The sequence below is a fragment of the Cotesia typhae genome, unplaced genomic scaffold, assembly GCF_013202065.1.
Source record: "Cotesia typhae breed Kobodo isofemale line unplaced genomic scaffold, CoteBio_Ctyphae contig_119, whole genome shotgun sequence".
NCBI lineage: Eukaryota > Metazoa > Arthropoda > Insecta > Hymenoptera > Braconidae > Cotesia > Cotesia typhae.
The window spans coordinates 3,604,283-3,612,777 of NW_027423712.1; the positions used below are offsets into that span (position 1 = coordinate 3,604,283).

At 39.3% G+C, this 8,495-nt stretch overlaps 1 protein-coding gene across 1 annotated transcript; it reads right to left on the reverse strand.

Moving 5' to 3' along the window:
* Positions 1-6,155: 6,155 nt before the first annotated feature.
* Positions 6,156-6,509, reverse strand: LOC141532193 (uncharacterized). Its single transcript, XM_074250423.1, has one exon. It carries the CDS (start codon positions 6,507-6,509, stop codon positions 6,156-6,158), a length of 354 nt encoding a protein of 117 aa, XP_074106524.1.
* Positions 6,510-8,495: the final 1,986 nt, after the last annotated feature.

Sequence of the window (8,495 nt, forward strand, 5' to 3'; positions counted from 1 at the left end):
TAGGCAGTTCCAATTAAATCAAAAGGTGGTGTAGATGTCACTAGTGCTATGAAGTCTGTACTCCAGCAAGGTCGTGTACCTAAGAATCTCCATGTTGATCAGGGTAAAGAGTTTTACAACAAAGAATTTAAAGATCTGATGAAGCAGCACAAGATAAATCTGTATTCAACATTCAGCAATCTCAAAGCATCCATATGTGAACGTTTCAATAGAACACTCAAGACTAAAATGTGGCGAGAATTCACAGCTCGTTGCAGCTACAAGTGGACCGATATACTTGATGACTTGGTGAATACTTACAACAACACTAAACATCGCACTATCAAAATGAAACCTGTTGATGTTACCGCTGCTCAGGAGAAACAACTATTGGAAAACATATATCAACCACTGCAAGTCAAATTACAACAGAAGAAGTTTAAAGTTGGAGACAAAGTCCGAATCAGCAAGTACAAGCATGTGTTTGACAAGGGATACACACCAAACTGGACAACAGAAATCTTCACAATCAAGTCGGTGCAGAACACGAATCCAACGACGTACAAGCTCGTGGACTATCAGGATCAACCAATTGAAGGAGGATTTTACAATGAAGAACTCAGCAAAGTCAAATATCCAGATGTATATCTTGTTGAAAAAGTAATTAGAAAACGTGGAAATAAATACTATGTTAAATGGCTAGGATTTGATACTAAGCATAATAGTTGGATAAATAAATCTAATATGTAAAACACAAATTATATATTGTTTTTATTTACAAACCTTAAAACTATATTTACATTGTTTTTTAATATTACTAATTTTACAGTAATTTTTGCTTCTTATTATCATTATTATTATCTTGCACAATCTTTCTTTTCTTAAAAACTAGTGGCCCCTTGTAACCCCATGGTAGGGTATTAGTGCTAGCCTCAATAAGTTCACGTTTATCATCACCCCAACTGAGAGCAAGTTTCTCCTGCTTTATTGTGTGTACTTGATGATTTTTACTTTTTATCATGTACTGCTCTTTTCTTAATAATACGTTTTCAAACAGACATCGTTTGAAGTCATCAAACGTGATTGTCTTCAAGGTAGATCCTCCGATACCCTTTGCCCGTTTCTTGATCCTATCTCTTTCCTTCTCAGGATTGTGAATCTCGAAGGCGTAGAGCTTGGCTCTGAGACCCACAAACTCGGACATGATTTTTCCATTGTTCTCATCCTTCATAAGCCTCAGGACCTTTTTGTTTGCTAACGGAATGTTGAAGACATTTTGGGGTGGGTAGTCAGAGGTATCAAACCTTGAGATATCACGTTTGATGTCTTCGTATACGTTCGGTACATTAAATTGGTAAATAAGACTATCTGTATCGGTATACAATAATTTAGATGTCGTTTCATAATTTTTCATTACATAATTATAATGGAAATCGTAGATAAAAGTCTTGGATAAGTCTAAGATACTAAAGCCTACATAGATTGGCTTGTTAAAAACAACTCTAGCTTTTTTCATTTCAATTATGACTATATCCTCATCAAATACAGTTACGCTGTGGAAGGTTGGCTTACAAATCAGGTCTGATACCTGATAACGCCCCGCCCACTTTGTTCTTAACCAAACTTCTTTGTATTTACGAACATTCTCCATTGTCTTTCCGAAAACCGCGTTGTTCATCAACTTGTAAAAATTTTTCTCAAAATCATTTTTCGCTATTTTTCGACAATCAGTATTTTTATCAATGTATGATTTGAGCCAGTCTGATTGTTCAAATTTCAAGAATCTGTGTATTTTCTTAAGTTCTAAGCCTAAATCTAAACATTGTTTCAAATTCTTATAATGTATTACATAATTAGTCTTATCATACCGAGTTGTTGTTAATTTTTGTTGTTTGCTGCCAGGTGGTATAAAATGTTTAGGGCAGAGAGGCAAATCTTTGTGTAGATCATGTAATTTCTCAGGATAGTGTAGGTCTACTTCAAGGATGTAGCCTACACTTTCATCATCATTGAAAAACTGATCTACATTATCTACATTTTCAGCCCATTCAAATTTACCCTGGGGTAAAGACATACTCATCGCTGCGCCATACAAATTATTTACATCGTAGTACATCAGGTATGTTTCGGGGTTGTTTGAATCAAAATCTTTGCCCATATACCGGTTGTTAGCTTCAGCATGTCTATTAGCACACATCGATACCCCACCACGAACACCCTTTTCAATGAAAAGAAGTATCTCAGGATCAGTTAACAGTTCAAGTTCTACTTCAGTATGCTTCAACATTGCAGAGTTTGAAAGACCTGGTGCTGTATAAAAATGTATGGCATCAAGATTGTATGTTTTGAAACAACTCAATCTAAAATTTTCAAACACGTCAGCTAAAAGAAGTACATCTGTTTTCAAATATAAATCTGAGTATTCACCGAGAGTACTAATATCAAACTCATTCCAAACTACTTGAGCAAATGCATAATCATAATCAGAAATGGTAGAGTTGGTTAATTTTGAAAAAAATGAATCCTGATCAGGCAGCTGTTTTTCATCAAGTCTATCAATATTATCAATGTACTCATATGGGAATACACCCTTACGTGTTGCTAATTTGAATTTATCAGGGTCTGGGTAGTATAATTGTGTAATTTTCTTGTCACTATCATCAAGGTATGAAGCTAATTTCTCTAAACTGGAAGCCATGAATCTAAATGAATCAATAAATCTTAAAGAGACTGAAGTATTTTTAACTGATTTTGTAAAAGAAATGTAACGCTCTTTATTGATCGGTAGTAATGAAATTTCACCTTCAAATACTGTAGCTAAGGATTTAATTATAAAGTGTGAGTCATAGCCGGATAAATTATGAAAGACAATGGGGATAATGGTAGATTTCTGATAATTAACGTTACATGATTTATGAGCAGCGTTTCTATAGTTCCCGGTGAAGTGACAATGATCATAAACTTTATCATTAGGAGATGTTATAGGTTTTTCACAGATATGACAAACAGTTGCCTGATTATGCCTATCTTGTTGTTCTTTAGTAAGAGGTTTCATTTTGATGGGATTCTTTAAAAATTTTTTCAAAGTCAATAGCTAATGATTCTAATTATTTAACAAACCAGTTGATGCAATCTGGAGAACGGTTCAATTCAAATTTAGACAATGTATTGTCATAGCTACAATGTACATAGTAAGCAATACTGTGTGGAACATGCTTGTGAACTTTTTTGACATCATCTCCCTGGGGTTCGAGTATGCATTCAAGATCTGCATAGACTAAAAACGGTACAGGATCTTTAGATTTGAAATCTTTGAATTTCAAAACTCGGTTTTTTTCGTTCGGAAAGTCCATGCGGATTTTGTTAGATTTGAAACAATCAGATATATGTTCTTTATAACTTTTTTGATGCTTAAAATGATTCAAGCAACGATCGCAAAAGTACAATTTATGTTTACCTTTAGTTATTTGTTTAGTAATTAATCCGGAAAGATTATGTATCCATGCAAAGTGATAGACTGACTCAATATGATCTAAATTATCTGTATAATTTACACTTTTTTTAATCATCAATAAATGAATTGCAGGTATTTTTGATTCAGAGTTACTTAAATATAATGGAATAATAACACTTTTCTCAGACTTTTTACTCGTAAATTCCGACTCTATACTGTATACGTTAATGCTAAGATTATTCATTTTTTCAAATTTCGGAATGTCATTAAGTTTAATTGGAAATTCTATACCTTCATAGTTCAATCTGATGCTAAAGTGTTGATATTCTTCAGGTAGTTCTGGATTGAGAATAGGTGGATGTAACGCAGCATTGACGCACCATAGGAAGCAGAACTCATCCTTATTTTGGATGTTTGTAACCGCATTCTTCTTGACAATATCCTTTGGTAATCTAACGAAGGTGGAGTTTCCAACTTGGGTTGGTGCGAATCTTGACATAGTCACCATCAAGCTGTTCGGTCCAAGCAGACTCCATCCAGAACCCTCATGTTCAAAATCTTCGATTCTTTGTAGTAATTTGTCGTAGACATGTTGACTAAACCAATCCTGAAGAGATGTGGCAGGGCGAATTTCGCGACTTTTGGTGACAAAAGATTTTCGTTCTTCTATGTCTTGTTGATGTTTCCGGAATGTGCAAAAGAGTTCAACATTCACTTTCAACCCTGCCAGATCTCTCAAGACACTCTGCACCTTGTTGATGACGATGTCCCGTGAGGCCTGGAGAAATGATGCTGGATCTTTGTGATGCTGGTTGATAATACATCCAGTCTGGATGTTACCAGCGAAAGCGTTTTCCAAGTCCCGCCATTTGACTCCTTGGTTAAGATCTCCACCAACAACTAGGTTACCGAGTCTGGAGAACTGATCGGCAAACCAGTTGAGTTGGTTGATGTGTGCTTGAACACTTCGTCTCACTTGAATTGATGTTCCAGGATCGAGTAATATAGTGTTGAAGTACTGGATAGTTTCATTGCACACCCTTAAACACCTTTGACGATGATTATCAGTGAGCTGCTCTCCTAACAGATCAGCATATGAGACAGCAATAGTGTCCACCAAGTTTTTGAGAGCCTCAATGAGGTTAGGTTGAGCCATCTTGGGAAGACGCACACTTCACTACTGTCTGTTTACACAATATTGAAGGTTATGCACACTGTTTATAGGTTATATACACTGTTTATAGGTTATGTACACTTTTATAGGTTATATACACTGTTTGTAGGTTATATACACTGTTTATAGGTTATGTTCACAATAGTTTATACACACACTGAATTTACACGATAGTTTTTGGTACACTGGACTACAGTTTATGCACACAATAGTTTTTGCACACTGGACTATACTCGCGTACTTCACAACACTAAACTTTACTATATTTTATATAACACTGAATACTGTTTAATCATGAGAGATGTACTTCGTTTTTTATGAAGTACGCTCTCAGCGAGCTGCTTATAGGCAGAAAATACTGCGTAGTTACCCCCACTCCTCTACCTCGAAACCGGTTTGATGACGTCATCTACTGCGCAGTAAGAAAATTCTAGAACAGAATGAGTCATCTACTGCGCAGTTAGAAAATTCTAGAACAGAATGAGTCATCTGGTTCGTGGAAATTTCCCCCACCCCTTTCACAAAACAAGTCTAAACCTGTCTGATGACGTCATCTACTACGCAGTTAGAAATAGAACAAAGAAAACTACGCAGTTACGCGACCTTGAACAGGTTCAAACCTATCTGATGACGTCATCTACTACGCAGGAGAATAAAGAAAACTGCGTATGACCTTGAACAGGCTTAAACCTAAGGTTGACAAAAACCTCACCAGATGGTGTATCTTCTCGCATGTACTCGTCATACATGCAGTTTGAATATATAAACCTTTTCAGATTATGAACAATAAAATGCACCTGTGATCTAAGCAACTATAGTTGATGGTTAGATCACAGGTGCATTTTTTAACAAAATGGTGAATTCACAATTCAAAATGGCGGATAGCGGTCACCAGATGGCGGATTTCAGATAGCAAATTCAAAATGGCGGATTCAGAATGGCGGATTTCAGATAGCAGCCACCAGATGGCGGAAATCTGATTCAAAATGCCGGATAGCAGCCACCAGATGGCGGATTCAAATGGCTGATAGCAGCCACCAGATGACGGATTCAAAATGGCGGATTCAAATGACGGATTCACAATTCAAAATGGCGGATAAATTTTAAAAATGGCGGGGAAATGGCGGACAGTAAGATGACGGCGGAATTCACCACCAACGCCACCTGCAAAACTTCGACTATATCCTCAAACTGTCGGTAAAACAGGTCACCCATATCGACAAATGGTACTTAACATGGACACGAACCCTCTGCTGGTAAAACAAATTCCTGTAATGTCGGTATCACCCCCAGCTTCACTACTGTGGTGCCAGTTGTTTCTTTGGCGCTGCTTTTGTAGTCCTTCCACCGATCACACTCGAAGAACGTGTGTTTGACGTCTTCAATTTTGTCTGAGCAGTATTTGTACGTTGGTGTGCTGTGCAAACCCATCTTGAAAAGATAGGCATTGAACTGCCCATGTCGCGTTAATAGCTGAGTCAGGAAGAAGTCCGTGTTCCCGTGCTTCCGAGAAAGCCAGACGTTGATGTTTGAAATGAGGCGCGCCGTTCATCTGCCCGTCCCTCCCAATGTCCATCGGTCCTGCCACTCTTGCTGCGTTTCTGCCTTTATCCTCGTTCTTGCGTCTTTCATGTTTTGGCCACTATTTTTAGCATTATAGAGTTTTGCTCTCTCAAACGCTAGTAGGTCGATGGACGCGGCTCCCGCAATGACCAATGTAGCCGCCTCGGAAACCGTTCGGTAGGCGCAGGCAACCCTGAGAGCGCCTCGCCGCTGCACTGCCGCTATCTTCCGCCGGTAGGTCTTTTGCTTCAATATGTCTACCCATATTTCTGCTCTATAAAGCAGTACCGAATGGACTGCTTCTAGAAGAACTCTTCTTTTTTTGGTTCTTGGTCCCATAGTGTTCGTCAAGATTCTTGCTAGGCTAGACACCGTCAGGGCCCTTGTTGACGTCAGTTTTGTTTCTTCCATGTCCACGGTGAATGGTTTTGGGAATCATTTTTGACGTGTCAAAACGACCATCTCGGTTTTCTGTTTGGCGAGTTGTAGGTAGTGTTTATCAAGCCTCGTTTCGACGGCGTCAATGGTTTTCCGAACTAGTAGTTCGGCTTCTTCTACGCTGTCTACTATTATCGTGGCTGCAAAGTCGTCTGCAAAGCCCGTTAGCTCTACTTGTTCTGGCAACGGGATTTTAAGAAGCTCGTCGTAGTCTGCGTTCCATAGATCGGGCCCCATTATTGAGTCTTGCACGCCAGCCGTTATGGCGTATTCATGTGGTCCTTCAGTAGTTTCCACTATTAGCTTTCTTTCGTCAAGGTAGTTGCCGACTAGTGTCAGATTTTCTGGCTCCACGTCAAACTTGTGCTCCAGAGCGTCTAAGATGTATCTCCAATTTGCGTTTTTAAATGCGTTTTTGAGGTTTAGCGTTAGGAGAAGACATACTTTACGAGCTTTGAGGCTACCAGACCATGCTTGTGTTGCTGTCCTTATGACTTTCTCGATCGCTCCGGCTGTCGAACGACCTTTCCGAAAGCCATGTTGGTAGCAAAGCCTCCAGCACGGTCGATGTCGTTGCGAAATCTTCCTTATATGAGCTTCTCGAGCAGTTTTCCAGCAATGTCCAGCATACAGAGTGGTCTAAACGACGAAATTGTTACGGGGGTTCCTTTACCTTTGTCTAAGAGAACCGTTCTCTGCCGCTTCTAGACCGCGGGAAACGTGCCAGTTGCCAAGCATGCGTTGTAAGTGTTCAGGATTATGTCTGGGTATTCCAGGGCTACAGTCTTGATCATTGATGCCAGGATGCCATCATGTCCAGGTGCTTTTAACAGTCTTGAGTGACTTCGCCGCGTCTTGTAGTTCCTTAATTATAGAGGGTGTTACTTCACAGTTTTGAGCGTCATGTTTCTTCTCCCGCGGCGGTCGTTTAGGGAAAATCACTGCTACAATGCTGTCTATTATGGCAAAAGACTTCGGCGCTTCTGGTGAAGCCTTTTCAAGTAGTTTGACGACAATTTGGTAGGCTTTACCTCAGATGTCCTTGTTGAGATCATTGCAGATCTCTTTCCACAACCTCGCTTTATTTGCTTTGATGACTCGGTTTAGCGTCTTTTTGGCCTGCTTATATTCTTCCGAATGTAAGTTCTGGTTCGGGGAGCGTTTCGCAGATCTCGTGGCGCGGCGACGTAGCTCATAACATCATTAGCGAAGTTCTGCTATGCCTGTTGACCACCAGTACGCCAGTCTGTGAAAATTCTGACATTTTAGCCGCAGTATAGAGGCGTCACATGCTGCAATAATCTCCTTCATCCCATTTAGTACTGCCTTTTCTGTCTCGCTGCAGGTATCCGGAGTCAGATTATTCTGAAGAGTAGAACAGCTCCCTGTAAGTGACGTTCGTAGTTTTTTTGGATTAAGCTTCCTGGCGTTTCATTTCCGTTGTTGAAGGACTCATTGTGGAGCCGGTCGATTAGTTCGAGAGATATCGTGAATGAAACAAAACCAAAAATATTGTTTTTTCGGAATTACACCGAAATTTCTAGTTCGATCACTTCAAACTTGAAGATTATTAATGAGGCTTCAAAAATTACGTCGAATGCCATCAACCGCGTGAAAATCAGTTGATTAATTCAGAAGTTATTGCGGTTTGAAAATTCAAAAAATAGTGTTTTATCAAACTTTAATCAGACTTTTCAGCTCGAAGAACTCAAAAGCATAGAAAAGCTTTATCTTTGAGTTCGGAGAGCTCATAATAACACACAAATTGTATTTTTGAGCTCGAAGACAATTGGTAACGAGACGAGACCGAGACTCGAACGAGACTTAATTTCGTCGGAATTGACGAGACCGAGACGAGATTTTTGATAATCTCGCCTACTCTCGTCT